The sequence below is a fragment of the Saccostrea cucullata genome, unplaced genomic scaffold (assembly GCF_032062105.1).
Source record: "Saccostrea cucullata isolate Sc308-1 unplaced genomic scaffold, CSIRO_AGI_Scuc_v1 ctg28, whole genome shotgun sequence".
Classification (NCBI taxonomy): Eukaryota; Metazoa; Mollusca; class Bivalvia; order Ostreida; family Ostreidae; genus Saccostrea; species Saccostrea cuccullata.
Genome location: NW_026939565.1, coordinates 215,080 through 233,468, shown reverse-complemented (window position 1 = coordinate 233,468; position 18,389 = coordinate 215,080). Strand labels below are relative to the sequence as shown.

Genomic DNA, 18,389 nt, shown 5'->3' with positions numbered 1-18,389 from the left:
TACGTATACCGGGGTATAAGACAATTATTTACACACTGAATTATCTACGGATTTTCCCGTTTACCCTACCATGACAAGGAGCGCACGGTGGTTGTGACCGGTCAGAAGGGATGATCACTACTCTGTCATCGGATCCAATCTAATTAAAATTAGATCTTTGATCCGCTCTAGTTTGATAGCTACACAAAGCAGCGATCAAACTGGAGCGGATCAAAGATCTGATTTTAATTAGATTGTCACCTGATCCCACTTCTGATGTTTTTGTGGTCCGTGTTTGCTCTGCTTCCAATCTGTATTGTTTTAATTTACTTTTGAGTTTGGATACTGTTCGAAATTTCTATGACATGCAAAACAAAACAATTGATTAAATGACAAACATTGTTCTATTCACCTGCTAACCATTAAATAGTTTCTTATTAGATCGCTAGCAGTAAGTTTCACTTAATGTCTTATGTTGAGATTTTTCATTTTTATAATGAAAAATGCATACATTATAATGTAAAAGAGTGTGTCTTTCTGTTGCTAACATAAATATACACGTATTTAATACTTTGCTGGGTATATAATGATCTTTATTTAATTGAAATAAAAAACAGAATGTCCATAGAAATATATCTCGTCCAAAATTTGATGGATAAATGGTTGGTGGTACTCTCTTCTGTTTCTCGGTTGTTATTTTGTAAACTGTTTTTCACTCTTTCGACTGTCATTCTGTAAACTTTTCTACACTTTTACGGGTGTCATTTCGTAAGCTGTTCTTCACTATTTCGGTTGTCATTTTGTAAACTGTTCTACACTCTTTCTTCCTGTAGTGAGGCCGGAGTGAATGCCATTGGTAATAGCTCTCCTACGGTGATCTTTTTGGATGTGTAGTCTGGTTTTACCATATAAAAATCCATGTTCAAGTTAAACTAAAAAAATAAGTATAAAAGTATTTGTAATGTGTTCAGAAAGTTTGGAAAGTAATGTTTTCAAGAGGCATACATTTATTAGCTACACAGAGTAATTAATGTATGCAGGAGGATTTTTGCTAGGAATTGAGGCTATTTTCACACTCTGTATGAATATACTAGTAATTTAAGCACTCTAATGTGTTTTGTCTGCTATGTGTCAGATTCCAGAGCAAAATTAGGTCAGAAAATGTCGGACAGGTAAGAACTGACACTTAAAATATAAACCAGGAGACTTTTTCCTCACCGGAGGTGAACTTATAAATGTGACCAGGTCTAACTACCTGTCATATATAAACAGCTGCTTGTCCTCTAGCCAGATGGACACCCTTAAAACAAACAGCATGTCAACTCAATGGGAGAGAAATATTTTTCTGACGTACAGTACATATTGCCTACTCAAAACGAGTTACTCGCCTCGTTAAAGTACCGTATATACTCCCCTATAAGTCTTTTTTTTGCGAGTTAAATTTTAGTCCAAAAGTCTATCTCCGACTTATAGGCGAGTCATAAAAGACTGTTATTTTTTTCTGGACGGTGAAACGTAGTATTCTAGAAAAATTTTCAGCAGTTATCGGTGAGCAAAGTTGAATTTATTACATCATGTTTGTATTCTAAGATTACACATTAATCACAAGACAGATTGGTATTAATTTATACAGTACATGTATTTAATAATTTTAATTTTTTTGAATCTTAAGAAGGCATTATCTATTTTTTCATTGATTCAAAGTTCGAAAAACGACCCTCATTTCTAAAAAATAAAATTGAAACAAGGTTAAAACATCAGAGCATTTATTTGAAATTGCATGTCGTCTGATTCTAGCAAAAAAGTGGCATCGACTTATAAAAGCGGGTCAATGGCAAATCCCTGCAAATTAATCTAAAAATTACAATCGACTTATAGGCGAATATATACGGTATTTTGCATTTCCATGATAATTCTAGAGAGAAAGAAAACTGATTGTAAAACTATGACTAGTATGTTATATAATGCAAATCTTCTTTGAAGATATGCCGTTTTTATAAGATATATATATATCTATTTTATACAGATAAAAATATAAACATTAATAGAATGTCTTTCTTCGTTAGTCTGGGGATAATGATTTGTCATTGCAGAAAAAATTATATAAGTCCAGTACGTATTATGTATGGTTTCGTTCCACAAAGATCGCACTCTTTTGATCTTTAGACAATACCGGTAGCTATTTTTCAACAATGAAAAAATGTGAGGAAAACGAACACTTTAATCTTTTTTAATCTATAAAACAAAAATCCATGAAAAGAGGAACAAAATACAAGAACCTCCGGAAGTTATAGAGGTGATATCAAGTGCCAAGAAGGAGTAAGCATCTCCTATCGAACAGTCACATCCGCGGTGAGTCTTTTGTAAAATAAGAAAGAAGGAAAATCCCGTAGTCATATTAAGCATAAAACATATCTTTATGTAACGTAAGCAAAAGTACAGCACAATGATATATATAACTTGCCATCAAGGTTATTATATCGATTATAAAATGTACAAATTGCAGACTTTAAACAATGTTTTGAAATCTCTGTAACATCAACTTTTCTCTCCGCAGTCTGCCTGTATTAAACAAGAGGCCCATGGGCCACATCGCTCACCTGAGCACTGTGGCTAGGAAAAAGTAGAAATTGGTTTATTATTGAAAAATTTAAATCCAAAAGTTGTCCCATGACCAATCATGGATTTGCTATTCTTGAGAAGATGATTGTTAAAGAATTTTCCTATATATTTCTATGTAAAACTTTGGTCGACAATTGTGGCCCCGCCCTACCCCAGGGGTCATGATTTGAACAAACTTGAATCTACACACCCTGAGGATGCTTTCATATGAATATGATGAATTATGGCTTTGGAATTCTTAAGAAATAGATTTTTAAAAAGTTTTGCTATATATTTCTATATAAAACTTTGGTCGGTCATTGTGGCCCCGCCCTACCCCGAGGGTCATGGTTTGAACAAACTTAAGTCTCAATTACCTAAGGATGCTTCCATATAAATATGATGAATTATGGCTTTGCTATTCTTGAGAAGAAGATTTTTTAAAGAATTTTCCTACATATTTCTATAGTCTCCTTTGGTTGGCCATTTTGGCCCCGCCCTATCCCCGGGGATCATGATTTGAACAAAATTGAATCTACACTACCTGAGGATGCTTCCATATAAATATGATCAATTATGGCTTTGTCATTCTTGAGAAGAAGATTTTTAAAGAATTCTCCTATATATTTCTATGTAAAAACTTTGGTCGGCCATTGTGGCCCCGGCCTACCCCCGGGGATCATGATTTGAACAAAATTGAATCTACACTACCTGAGGATGCTTCCATATAAATATGATCAATTATGGCTTTGTCATTCTTGAGAAGATTTTTAAAGAATTTTTCTATATATTTCTATGTAAAACTTTGGTCGGCCATTGTGGCCCCGGCCTACCCCCGGGGGTCATGATTTGAACAAACTTGAATCTACACTACCTGAGGATGCTTCAATATAAATATGATGAATCATGGCTTTGTCATTCTTGAGAAGAAGATTTTTAAAGAATTTTTCTATATATTTCTATGTAAAACTTTGGTCGGCCATTGTGGCCCCGCCCTGCCCCCAGGGGTCATGATTTGAACAAATTTGAATCTACACTTCCTGAGGATGTTTTCCCATAAGTTTCATCTTTCCTGGTGCAGTGGTTCTTGAGAAGAAGATTTTTAAAACATGCCACCAAATTTTCATTAATTTCCAATTATCTCCCCTTGAATGAGGGTGAGGCCCTTCATTTGAACAAATTTGAATCTCCTTCACCCAAGGATGCTTTGTGGCAAGTTTGGTTGAAATTGGCCAAGTGGTACTTGAGAAGAAGTCGAAAATGTGAAAAGTTTACAGACAGACAGACGGACGCCGGACAAAATGTGATCAGAAAAGCTCACTTGAGCCTTCGGCTCAGGTGAGCTAAAAAAGAGGCTTGATCGTTTTAAAGCGTCCACTCGAGTATCTAGAAGTTAGGAGATGTCAACATCTACGCGGATTATAGCAGAATAATAAAGAAAAAACATAAACTTTAAAAAAAAGGATGTTGTCCTTATATCTAATTGAAAACGAATTAAATTTCTAAACTTAAATTTAGATGTTTTGAATTACATTATTGATAATGTGTGTATGTGTGTGTGTTTTTACATGCAAAAAACTAATGATGAAAGTGCACACAGTCATTACACAGGATTTACGCCAGTATTTATGGTTATGACATGAAAGAGTTCAGGGTAAAATAAACAAAAAAAGCTACACAGTTACGCAATATCTCGTTTAATTAATCAAGTTAATGAGCACATTACTCTCTACAAGATATCTTTCCGGTATATTAAATCAGCCGTTCGGGTTGAGACCTTAATACATACATAGGTCATTAGCTTAGGGATAGCCATTTTTAAATATGTTGCAATACGAATAACAAATTATTATTTACTCACAAAAGTTCCTCCTTTCGTCACCAATCCTTCTTTCTTACCTCAGCGAATACCTGTCGACAGGCCCCGCAAGGCGCTTTAAAAGAATCTTTGATGTCACTGCCAAATATGAAATAATTTCTAAAAAAAACGTTCATTTGCAATTCTAGAAAACTAGGGGGTAAGGAAAAACAAATTTTACCCAATACTGCTTAAAATAATAATAATTATCATATTATATTATTACAATTTTCCATATTTAAAATCTATTTTTTGAATATAAAATCAAAAAGAAAAAAATGTCTTACCAACAAACAGCCATGGCCTTGAATTCTTTGTGACCTTGTGACACTGCGTTCATAATGGCAACGCGCTCCGCACAAACACAGAGTCCATAGGAGGCGTTCTCTACGTTAACACCTGTATTGCAGATATGGAATACAATATTATCATACTATAAAATCAGTAAATATCAGCTTGGGTCAATCTCTATTATTAATTTTACTTACCAGTAAAAATCTGGTCGTTAGAGGTCAAGATGGCTGCACCCACATGAAAATTACTATATGGACAGTAAGCTTTATCTTTCACTTTCACGGCGGCTTTTACCAAATCGTTGTAAGGAGATTCTAGATTGCATAAACCAGTGTATTTCATTTCAATTAAAGTTAAGGAAATATGCATGCTGATATATACGGAAGCCCATAGAGGACCTATCGAAAAATATTTTTGAATCCGATATAACGAATTGTCGAATTTGTTATTACGGATTTAATTCGTTATAACAATTTCTTTGAATTTAATCTGTTATAACAAATTTATTGATTTCGTTATAACGAATTCAAAAATTTGTTAATACGAATTAATCTCGTTTAAACAGATTCTAAAACTGAATTCAATTAAACGAATTCCATAAATTGTTATAACGAATTAAATTTGTTAAAACGAATTCGACAAATCGTAATATCGAATTCATATATATTTTTTACGGAAGCCCATTTAGGACCTATCAAAAAATATTTTTGAATTCGTTATAACGATTTTTTTAGAATTCGTTATAACGAATTAAATTTGTTATAACAGATTTATTGAATTCGTTATAACGAATTTAATTTATTTTAACAGATTTATTAAATTCGTAATAAAGAATTTAATTTGTTATAACAGATTCATTGAATTCGTTATTACGAATTTAATCTGTTATTACAGATTTGTTGAATTCGTTATAACGAATTTAATCTGTTATTACAGATTTGTTGAATTCGTTATAACGAATTTAATCTGTTATTACAGATTTGTTGAATTCGTTATAACCAAATTCGTTGAATTAGTTATAACGAAATCAACAAATCTGTAATAACAGATTAAATTCGTTATAACGAATTCAATAAATCTGTAATAACAAATTAAATTCGTTATAACGAATTCAATGAATCTGTAATAACAAATTAAATTCGTTATAACGTATTTTAAAAGGCTGTAATAACAAATTAAATTCGTTATAACGAATTCTAAAAGGCTGTTAAAACAAATTAAATTCGTTATAACGAATTCTAAAAATTTGTTATAACGAATTCTAAATTCGTTATAACGAATTCAAAAATATTTTTGATAGGTCCTAAATGGGCTTCCGTAATTTTTCTATAGACCCTGATTATTGAATTCGATCAAACGAATTTAATTCGTTTTAACAAACTTTGGAATTTGTTTTAACGAATTCAATTTGTTATAACAAACTTAAGAAATTGTTTAAACGAATTTAATTTGTTATAACAAATTTTTGAATTCGTTTTAACGAATTTAATTCGCTATAACAAATTAAAGAATTCGTTATAATGAATTCAACAAATTTGTTATAACAGATTAAAATCGTTATAACAAATTCATGGAAATTATTATAACGAACTAAATTCGTTATAACAAATTCGACAATTCGTTATATCGGATTCAATAATATTTTTCGATAGGCCCTAAATGGACTTCCGTAGATATAAGCCCTTCTAGGACCATCTAGGACCTATTAAAATATTTTTTAATTCGATAAAACGAATTGTCGAATTTGTTATAAGAAATTTAATTCGTTAAAACAATTTCTTTGAATTCGTTATAATGAATTTAATCTGTTATAACAAATTTGTTGAATTTGTTTAAAGGAATTGGATTTGTTATAGCAAATTTACCGAAGCCCATTTAGGACCTATCGAAAAATATTGAATCCAATATAACGAATTGTTGAATTTGTTATAACGAATTAAATTCGTTATAACAATTTCTTTGAATTCGTTATAATGAATTTAACCTGTTATAACAAATTTGTTGATTTCGTTATAACGAATTCAAAAAATTGTTAATACGAATTAAACTCGTTTTTACGGATTCTAAAACTTGTTATAACGAATTAAATTCAATTAAACAAATTCCATAATTTGTTATAACGAATTAAATTCGTTAAAACGAATTCGAGAAATCGTAATATCGAATTCATATTTGTTTTTCTATAGACACAGATTATTGAATTCGATCAAACGAATTTAATTCGTTATAACAAACTTTGGAATTTGTTTTAACGAATTCAATTTGTTATAACAAACTTAAGAATTTGTTTAAACGAATTTAATTTGTTTTAACAAATTCTTAATTCGTTTTAACGAATTTAATTCGTTATAACAAAATAAAGAATTCGTTAAAATGAATTCAACAAATTTGATATAACAGATTAAAATCGTTATAACAAATTCATAGAAATTGTTATAACGAATTAAATTCGTTATAACAAATTCAACAATTCGTTATATCGGATTCAATAATATATTTCGATAGGTCCTAAGTGGGCTTCCGTACAAATTTTAGAATTCGTTTTATCGTTTTTAATTTGTTATAACAAACGCATTTGTTATAACGAATTCCACAAATTTGTAATAACGAATTCAAAGAAATTGTAGCAACGAATTAAATTGGTTATAACAAATTCGACGATTCGTTTTATAAAAAAGATTTTTGATAGGTCCTAAATGGGCTTCCGTAGATATACAAATAGAATTTCAAATTTATTCGCATATGAACATTCTTTGATGACAAAATTCAATGCATCTAAACATAGCCGCAGAACTGGCTTGTCTGTCTCAATCACAGAGCTACAATTCTGAAGCTAATCAAAACACTTACAGTTTACAATTTAGCCACATTTATTTGTTTTCGAATTATTTGTAAATATTAATTGTAAATATCTTATTATTTTCCGCCGCAGTGTGTATAACTTCCAAATTGACATTTTAAAAAAACCAAGTTGCATGCAACTGACATAATCTTGTAGAAAATAACTAAGGCTAGAAATAATACAATGTAACTTCATCGTTGTTCAAAGCTATTAATTTCCATTGTGTAGGAACTTAATTAATTTAGAATGCCAACAATGTAAAAATTCTTTGTACAAAATATTTACCTAAATTGTCCACATTCATGATGAAGGTCACGTGTAGTGAATCTTCTGAATTTTAATGTCTGTCAGGTGTTATCTTTTATCGGCCGGTTGACACAGTTTATTCGAGTACCAGTAAGGTAACCGGTCTAGCACCAAAATTTAAGGTAATATAGGATACCTTCATTTTATGATGTACTTCCGTTTGAAGTATTTTGTTTTGATTGAATACATTTTATCGAGTCCAAATTACACAGATACACCGTTAAAAAAAAACAATATTTTACAGCACGGTTTCACAGCTTGAGAGTTTGTTTGTGTAAAAATATACCACTTTGCGTGCAGCGAGGCATGGACAATGGCGATTATTTCATATTTTGTCGAATTATGTCCAATGCATTCTCGTCTTAACGAGAACTCAGAAGTTTTCTTTGGTTTAAATTTCTTTAGTAACTATTTGGTCACATATTGTCCCAAAACTTTACGCACTTGCAATACTAGTATCTCTGAAGAACACACATTTGTTAAAGCATTCTGTTTCAAAAAGATTAGAATACTATCACTGCAAACAAGTGCATTATATTTTTTTCATTTTTTTTGGCAAGTTTTAAAAAGCAAAATGTCCATATTTTCTACATTAACAAACAGGGTACTTGGTATTTCAACCCTTGGAAAATAAGGAAAGATACCCTTTGAAGCTCAGAATTCCATTAAACAAAACAAATTTTGGAACAGAGCAAACATGGACCAATGTTGCACCACTATTGAAATACGATCACTATTGAAATAATAATTTCAATAGTGGTCGTTATTTCAATAGTAGTTGCTACAGACCTCTAAAACATCAGAGGTGGGATCAGGTGAAATGGAGGAGTGAGAATTCTCTGCCGACCGTGTGGCGCAAAATGAAAAAGATGCATTTAAAGAAATTACGTTTAAAAAAAAGGAGGTTTTGAAAAATCAAAGGGGTGGGGGATAAAAAAAAATTAATTTTTGACCAGCTTTTTTTTTTGACCTTTCGTTTTTCTGTCCAGACACCTGAACCAAATTTCATGATTTTATACCTTTTTTGACACGTCAAATATTTTAAAATCTTGAAAAACGCTTGAAGAACGTTCGAAATTCGGACTATCGTCGTTGAGAAAAAACATATACGACCTTTCATTTATAAAATTTCCATCAAACTGTAATGTTGCTCCAAGGGTGTGCTGCATAAGAATATTCTACGTAATACAGTGCATGTATTCCATTTATCATGGAATGTTGTTAATTTCTAGAGACTGGCAAGATATAATGCATTTATACAGGGGATATTAAATGAAAGCAATAAAAGCCTCTGAAGTATTTTCCTGACACGTCGAATTAATTCCTTGAGAATAAATCAGCAAGTTAAGGTATTTGCTTCAACTGATTCTCTTGGCGTAAGTTTTATAAGCATTTAGTTGTCTGTTTTATGTTGCACAAAAAATGATTTCAAGTTGTCCATTTTATAACGATGTATATATTGATAATATACGAAAGCACATTAAAATCAAGTTTTAAAATGCACTATCTTGTAATTACGAGAAAATTATCTGCACACACTATAAATAGAATTAAAAAATGTTAATCTAGTAAGTGGAAAATGTACTCGGTTAATAATTCATCAGAACATGCTTTTACCTTTTATCCGTTTAGCATAAAGAGTTGTTCTTCTTTATATATATAATCTTTCCCTTGGCTTATCATAGATAGAAATGAAATATATGCACATGACGAACAGTATCAGAGCTCAAAAGTGTATTTAACATTACAAAATAACAGCGAAACAAACACGGACCTTCAAAACATCAGAGGAGGGATCAGGTCCCATGGATGAGTTAGCATTCCATGCCGACCGCTCACACCTGCCGTGCTCTCTTTGTCATTATCTGGATATAATGGGAAAATCCTTGGACAACTCAGTATGTAAATAATGATCTAACAATCAGTATGAAAAAAGTCAGTCAGCATTTGACCAAATGATAAATTGTATTTACTGACAAAATTATTGTATCTACCATAGAACTTACAAAATGATGACTTTAAACGAGACTGGTAATATTCTTGCTTCATTAATTTGTTAGTCAGTAACTTAACTCGTATAAAAAATTGTTCATACGTAGAGCATGATCTTCCGTATCGAATAAACTGAGAGATAAAAACCCCGTATCCAGGTGACAAAGATATAAACCTTTTATACATATATTGCTGCATAAGAAGGGAAGTTGACGATTTAAAAGTTAAAGTCATCACGTTTATAATAAAGCTTTGTTGTTAGGTATTAACCTACATTTCTAGTAAAATATCCAAGTATGAAACAGATGTGTCAGACTCTGTGGTATCTTTTATTTCAAGCTCACTGGGATATAAGAATTGAAAATGACTCGACTCAAGCTGCGTCAATATAGAAAAACGTACACCAAAATCGACAGAGTCCTTCAATAGCTGACACTTACCTGAATGAGATAATTAGGCCGGGGGGTGTTAGAGCTTTACTACCATTGAGGTAACAATTCAGAATTTCATTTCGAAGGTCATTGGTATCGGATATCAAGAACTACAGCATTGCGCCTTTGCTCGTGTCTGTCTTAGCACAAAAACTTATTCATGGGTGACAAACGTCCAAACGTCTCAAAGGAAAACATTACGGTATCATAAATGATGATAGAATTACTCCATTTTGGAGAGTTAATTTCTATATTTTTTTAAAACAGGTTTAAAAACTAGAGGTGCTTTGAGCACTGAATTTACTCTGGGGGAAATGGGTTTCAGATCAAAAGATAAAGTAGGAAGGCACAAAGGCATTATGCAATCAAAAGGCTGTGAAAGTATTATATAAAATTTATTCGGTGGTTGTGGAGTTGTGGATAAGAGATAGGTACCACTCAATATTATATAAAGAATTGCAGTGTCAATATTTTGCTCTCGGATACCCGAAATATGTGTACGATCAAAAAGTAAAATAGTAGGTCACAATAGTACTATGTAACAAATATTCTGTGAAAGTCTCAATAAATTTCATTCAGTGGTGTACGAGGAGTTGTGGATAAGAGATTAGTAATCCAAAGCGTAACAGACGGGCGAACAGACAGACGGACCTCTCGATCACTATATACACTTCCATTTCCCAAGCGGGCCAAGCGGGGTATAACAAGAACAGGAAATTTTTTTTATGTAGAAAATTACACAGATTCCTTAGCCATATTTTGTTCAAAAATAAACGCCATAATATCCTCGTCATTTCAAGGTCTTTTTTCAATTTTATTTTACTAAAACTTATAGACTTTGGTAGAAATGGGAACTCCTTTCCCTCGCAATATCGACGCTTAAACACAATATAAAATAGATTGCATCTCGACACATCAATGTCATCCATTATCAGTTCTAAAAGAAGCTGGATGGTTTAATGCACTGAAAAATGTACAGTAATACTACTGTAAAAATAAAAATTGTTTATAAAAACTTGAAGTGTTTATGTTTAATAGGTAATGGAAAGTTCACCACATCGATATTTTTGACAAAATAAGTGCTTCTGTAAATACATTCTGGGAGAAACCATTTTAGTAACCATGATTAATCACATTGCAATACGGAACTTCCGAGATACGTATCCGATCCGGGTTGTATGCTTTGTTTGTGTCAATTGTTAGGCATACTCACTTCCGGTTTACAGAAAAATGGCATCAACTCCGCTGAACGATTTCGATTCCTGGCAAGTACCTGATCTAAAGCATTTTCTATCAACGAAGGGAATTACATGTTCCATCTATCTGAAGAGACATCTTATTAAATTATGTAAATTGGCGGTAGAAATCAATTTAGAAGATCTAGACGTAAACAATAATGACTTTGGTGCTTTCGACGTGCAACGCCGAACAGTAAATAAAGTTGTGTTACCACACATTAAGGATATTTCTGTCGATAAATGGTCATCAGATTTGAAAACATTACCTGACATAGAGATAGGAGATGTTATGGTGTGGCTTCTCCGTGTAGGATGGGACCCCCCACGTTTGAAAATGTATAAACAGGACAATGGCTACAAACTGTATACCAGTTCACATGTTGACAATGTCAGACTTCATTATTTTGAAAATGTAGCATGCTTCTATATTAAGTGTCAGACAGTCCCAGAAACCAGGCAACAGGCAGCACCCTACCAGACATGGATTCTCGTCAATGAGGGTGGACAAGTACAGTCAGGTGGATGCTCGTGTGTTGCGTAAGAATCATTTATACTTTATTGAAATGGTTACTTGAATACTAAACTGTAGAAGATTATTTGAATTCTTGAAATATATTCATTTATTTCTTCGATATTAATAAATTTAAAAATTATATTCTTTTTTTATTAATTACAGAAATGATGGTTCGTGCAAACACTGTACAGCACTTCTTTTTTCCCTTTGTTCATTCAATGAAAGACACAAAGACAGACACACACTAGTCGGAACTGATGTCTTATGCTCATGGGATAAACCACGCTCTGCATCACGACCTGAAAAAATTCAGAATGTACAGGTTCACAACTCCAATTCGACAGCTGAAAATGATCAACACGGCCCTTGTCATACTGTATACAACCCTTGTAAAGGTCTTCAGAATGAACGTGAGATTGAAAAAAAATTATTTGATATGTGCAAGGACTCTAATTCACTTTTACTAGAAACACTTGACCCACCATCTGATTATGAAGATACTAGTGAGGATATTCCAGGATTACATGAAGTAATCAAAGAGGCAAGTCTAAAGAATATTTCTGTAACTTCACATTTACAAGCTGTATTTAATCCAGAAACCATCTTGAGAATAGCAGATATAACCAAGGATCAGAGTACAGGTATATGTGATGAATGGAAAAGACACAGACATGGACGTATAACTGCATCTGTTTTCTCAAAAGTGTTGCATTTTCGAGGATCAAAATCTTATGAAAATTACATTGTACGAGAAATAATGCAACTGGGGAGTGACATATCAAATGTTCCAGCAATTGCATATGGAAGAGAGAATGAAGCTGTGGCTAGACAGTTGTACTTTGATGAATACAAGAAAGGACATAAGTGTGCAAAATTGAATAACATTGGATTTCACATTTTCACCGAAAAACCGTACATGGGAGCAACTCCAGATGGTTTAATAATGTGTAAATGTTGTGGTAAAGGACTTATAGAAATAAAATGTTCTTATTCTCATCAAAATGAAACGCCATATGATATTGCAGGTGACTCTTCATACCATTTATACAGAGATGAAAGCAATGGTAGTGTACATCTTCGCCATGACTCACCATGGTTTATCCAGATTCAGGGACAATTAGGTATTCTTTCCCTTCCATGGTGCGATTTTGTTTTTTATACCAAACGAGGATTACTTACTGACAGGATTTATTTTGATTGTGACATTTTTAATTCTATTGTACAAAAGTGTACACTTTTCTTTGAAAGGTACCTTCATAATGCTTTGCTATCACAGTGAAATAAAAACGCATACAGGACAAACAAATCTGTGCATCATTGACATGATAATTCAGTATTTTTTTCACTGTATTCAAATACACAAGACAGGTTTATTCTGTATGGTTTGTATTTAATATTTTTCACATTTACATTTTCTCCGATACTTGTGAGGAAAATAAAAACATAAAGTTTATGAATCAAATTCAGTAAAATGAGGTTAAATGTACTAGGTCATAGAGACTTCAATTTTTACTCCCTTCATCAAGTGTTCATAGTGCAGATGCCAATTTTTTTCAGGATTCTTTGATATTTATAACGAGAAAGTTCATTATAATTGAGTTTTACAGCATCAAAACATTGAATTTTCATCTTGTGTTTTAACAATAATCCTGTACACATTCTGATAATCTATAAATTTAGAAAAAAATTAATAGCTTGTTATTATTCATATTTATTGTTCACCATATTTTCAGATATAGCAAGACAGCATAACATGATTTGAAGTGAGAATGCATACATAACATGATTGATATTTTTTCACTCTGATGCCTTTTACAACTCCACATTCTGATGGTTTTATTACATCTCCACATCAAAAATAACTTGCTTGAACAGAAATGAATATAAATATGTTACAATAGCTTTTTGTATTTTGATTGGCTCTCTTTTCCATCTTTAAAAATATCAGATGTAAGAAAAATTGTTAATATAAATTAGTTTTATGTCATGTACATGTAAACTTGCATCAACATCTTTGTAAAGGAATGTAGAATCAAAACATTGTACACTACATTAGAATATGTTTTAAAGAAATTATCAGCAGTCAAAGAATGTATTTTAAATCAATAGCTATTATCCAAGTTAACAAGGTAAATGCAAGGAAAAAAAGTTGGTTCTCTTGTAAAATTATGAATGGAAAATGCACATTTTTTTTTTACTTTTTAACAAGTGGAGAATCAATGTTGCACAGAAAAGCAGCTACAACCAAAATTTGATCTGCGATTGGTTTCAAGGTTAAAGGCATTATACCCGATAAAATTCGATAGGTCTTAAGTCGTTGAATGGCTCTTTCAACGTGAATGCGAAGTCTTGCAATTTGTCTTGTTTGTCTGATTTGTGTAGGTGATAGTGTCTTGCCCTTGCCCCAAGCACATTTCTGAGTGAACGGTGGAATCACTAATTTTGCTCTCCGTTCCAGCAAGTAATCTCTTATAACAAAACCACGATCTGCCATCACCTCGTCACCTGGTGAAATTTTATCAAGAAAACCACTGTTTGCTGTTATAAATCTATCGGATACATTTCCTCCCCAAAATTCGGATATAAAGGAAAATGCTCCAGATGGAGTTATGCCCACTAGTGCTTTAAAAGTATTATGATTCTTATAGTTACTGTATGTCTGGCTTTGAGCTGTTGGACTTCTAGGTTTCTGGATGAATACCTCAGTACAGTCGATAATTACACGAGTATTAGGAAATGATGCCTTAAATGATCTGGGCATAAATTTCCGTATTTTCTGCATGGATGGCCATTTAATCTGAGGAGCAAACACTCGATACATGTAGTTTATCCAAGTATTGAAGATTTGGGACACACGACTCTCCGATATTCCAAAAATATCCTTAAGAATACCTATGTTTAAATCCTGACGAATTCTAAGTAGCGTAAGAAGGTACTCGTGGAACATTGTGAGCTTTCTCTCAGGACCAGGTTTTCTAGCATTGCCCTCTTCATAGCGCTTTTCATCTATGCTATCTTTGCCAGACCAATATTTGAGTTTCTTGCATGCATTTTCAAGTATGCCTATAAAAAAACAATGCAGCCTTTCATTATGGTTACTGTTCATAATGTAAATTATCACATCCTGGAAGAAAGTTTTGTTATTACTTTCATCAACACTTGAAAATTTATTGTATTTACACGCGAATGTTAAATGAATTTTATTGCAATAAATACTTACTGAATAGACCAAAAAGTATAGAAATACTGGGTAACCCAAAATATCTTCTGACTGATGCATCAGAGCTTGTGGCTTTATGAACAAACATTTCACGCAAAACATTCCCTTTGGAATAACTGGCACTCTCTGTCTCCATGATGTTTATATCATGTACGGAAAGATCTGTTTGGACTTCTGCATTACTGTACTCTGGGTACTTTCTGTGTGCAGTACTGTATTCATGATCTGTGTGCAGTTCTAAAATTTGTAAAAGTACATAAACTATTTATGTAGAATACCATTATACCAATAAAAACAAGAATCTCAAAGTTAACTTGCATGCATTACATGTATTACCATAATATGTTAAGCTAAATTTTGGAAATTCATAAAGGACATCAAAATTAATGCCCATACTTTGTTTGATTTTAGTTGCTATTTTCCCATGCTTCACTTCTGCATTCTCCTCATTCACTATGGTGGTACTGACTGTGCACTCGCTATGTACGGGCAAAGGGATTACACTTCCATCATGAAGTACAGTGACACCCTAAAAAAAATCAACATAGAAACATACTCATAGAAAATATTAATGTTAAAAGATGACACGAATACTCTTTATCAAATAAAAATCTAATCTGCAAATTTCATGGTCTGTATACATGTAGGTTGAAAATGTGAATTATGTACATGTACTTTCTAAATAAATCTAGGCAGTTCTTACTATGTACATAGAGTAGATTATTACACACCATTGTTGAAACCTGAGGTTGGCAATCTGCAGTATTATTGTTGAGATCCTTCAGAATCTCCCTTTTGTCAATGGATTTCCTGCTTCTCTTCAAAGGTGGGCCTTCTCCAAAGTTATTTCGAGGAAACAAGGTAGGTACTGGATGCTGTTCCGATGGACAGCCATCAACGAAATGTAAGGAACACACTCTGTGATGCCTTCCAGGATCATATTTTTCTTCGCGAAAAATCTGATTGAGCCACCTGCCGAAAAGGAAAAAAACTACATGTATTCAATTTAATGTTTACTACATCAAAAAACCAATTCAATTAATTATGTCACTTTTGTTTTGAACATGCACTGTAAACAATGACTTTCTAAACAACTATTAAATACTACATTCAGATTCTTATTCTGTTTGATATGAGTCACAAGATTTATACACCAGGTAAACACATGTACAAGTACCATGTCAGTGTGGAAGTTCTTTTAAAAATATTAGAGTGCATGTATATTTATATAAATTCTATCAACTTCAAGGGTCTCTATGTGTACAGACACATGAATTTTCAACAATAAATTGCATTAAGTACTGCCCTCAATAAAAAATCTACTCCTCAATATATAAAAACACATATTCATGTATGTACATACTATAACCAATATAAGGAAGTTTTGCGTGTGTGTTTTTTTTTAATAGTTCATGCAGGGCTTTTATTTCAATTTACTGTCAAACAATCAGGTGCCTGTGGTGCATTTTTTGGTCGTCAACAGTGAATTAAAACGTGTACTGATTAAAAAAACACAAAGTCAAACAATATTTAACTACATAATCAACCAACCTGCGTCGCAGCGAAGGATTGCGATGCGGTCCTGGGTAGGCATGAAATGTCACACCTTTCATCCATGGATAGGCAGCTAAATTGGCTTTCTTCCGACCATCGGCAGTACAGCCAGGTACAGAGCACCAATATGAACTGGGTTCATCCGCTGATTTCTGTGTCTGCGTCCTTTCTTTTCCCATTCAAATCGCATTAGCGCGCGTCTGCTAACTTTCACTTTCTCGATGAGATTGCCTAACAATTTGTGCATTATCACGTGACAGAGATTCTAATTACTGAACCAAAAACGACCGTAACTACATATCTCGGAAGTTCCGTATTGGTTTGCTTTCAGGGGCACTAGGGAAGGTGACTTGGTACAAATTTTACTTTTAATGTTCATGAATTTCAAGTTGCATGATAATATGATACAAATACTAACTCTTCTGTGCTACACGCAATGAGTTTTCAAACATAGCGATAAACCCCTCTTAATTTAAGGACGCAATACAATCCATCACTTTTCTTTCAGCTCTTGTCTGATTCAAAGAACAGTCCTCGCAAGGTCGTGTTTTATTTGAAGATGCAGAACATGCATATAAGCATACACTGAATCACAGAGAACATTTAGCCTGGACTGCATTAATGTTCCCTTAATAATTATTGCCAAGGCATCCTATAAACAACAGTTACTTACATTCAGATGACGATTTGATACATCCCAATGAACTTGAAATGAAATATAAAACATAGAGTCTATCTGAAACAACTGATTAACATAATGTGGATATTTTACAATAAAAAGACAGCGTTGGTAAGAAATCAACAAAAATTGATGATAAACGTGATGAAGTTATCTTTTCGTTCATCAACTTCCGTTTCTTATACAGCATTATACCCATATCACCTGTGTATGGAGTTTAGCTGATTTGAAACTCAAAAGCATACTTAACATTCGGACAATTTCTAAAACGAGGTAAGTTTTTGACAAAGAACAAGATTATCAACAGTCTTGTTTCAGGTCATTACTAGTACTACACAAGTTCTATATTCTATACAATGACAGCATACCTGTAAATAATCTATCATTAACTCGAATTCTGACACGCTTTATACTAATTGTTAGATCATAATTTACACATCAGTCTGAATTGTCATGAGGATTTTTCCTGTATTCCCGAAGATGATAATGTGCACACGTGTGTAACCGGTTAACAGGGGATGTCTACTCCTCCATGGCACCTGATCACACCATCTATGTTTTAGAGGTCTATATCTGTTCTCCACCTATTGTTATTGTTTAAGGTAGAGACCGATAGCAATCACGTGATAGAAAGAATTCGCATATTTGCACGTGCTTTTTTTCCGGATTCCGGAACGCCGTCAAATAAAAGTCTCCATTTACACATTATTGTCTATGCTACAAGATGGCCGACGAAGCTATCGAGAAATATCCTCTATTTCAAAGACAAATTTGCCCTACATATTAAATCTTTACAGTTCTCGAAATTGAAGCATCTTCATGAGAATCAAAATAGAAGTGAGACTGAAACCGACCAAGAACATAATTTTGATGAAACTACT

The 18,389-nt window shown here is 32.8% G+C and overlaps 3 protein-coding genes across 3 annotated transcripts; 1 reads left to right on the top strand and 2 right to left on the bottom strand.

Annotated features, from left to right (window-relative positions):
• Positions 1 to 385: 385 nt before the first annotated feature.
• Positions 386 to 8,266, bottom strand: LOC134253255 (cytidine deaminase-like). The gene is made up of 5 exons (XM_062735768.1): positions 7,860 to 8,266; positions 4,927 to 5,046; positions 4,726 to 4,837; positions 4,480 to 4,537; positions 386 to 911 (listed from the first exon to the last, which is right to left on the bottom strand). The coding sequence occupies exons 1-5, from the start codon at positions 7,876 to 7,878 to the stop codon at positions 792 to 794; spliced, it is 429 nt and encodes a 142-aa protein (XP_062591752.1). The 5' UTR covers positions 7,879 to 8,266; the 3' UTR covers positions 386 to 791.
• A 3,267-nt stretch (positions 8,267 to 11,533) lies between these two features.
• Positions 11,534 to 13,334, top strand: LOC134253248 (uncharacterized). Its single transcript, XM_062735764.1, has 2 exons — positions 11,534 to 12,078; positions 12,218 to 13,334. The coding sequence occupies exons 1-2, from the start codon at positions 11,534 to 11,536 to the stop codon at positions 13,332 to 13,334; spliced, it is 1,662 nt and encodes a 553-aa protein (XP_062591748.1).
• A 792-nt stretch (positions 13,335 to 14,126) lies between these two features.
• On the bottom strand, positions 14,127 to 16,051 carry LOC134253232 (uncharacterized). The gene is made up of 4 exons (XM_062735748.1): positions 16,007 to 16,051; positions 15,672 to 15,804; positions 15,276 to 15,512; positions 14,127 to 15,118 (listed from the first exon to the last, which is right to left on the bottom strand). Exons 1-4 carry the CDS (start codon positions 16,007 to 16,009, stop codon positions 14,250 to 14,252), a joined length of 1,242 nt encoding a protein of 413 aa, XP_062591732.1. The 5' UTR covers positions 16,010 to 16,051; the 3' UTR covers positions 14,127 to 14,249.
• Between the last annotated feature and the right edge of the window lie 2,338 nt (positions 16,052 to 18,389).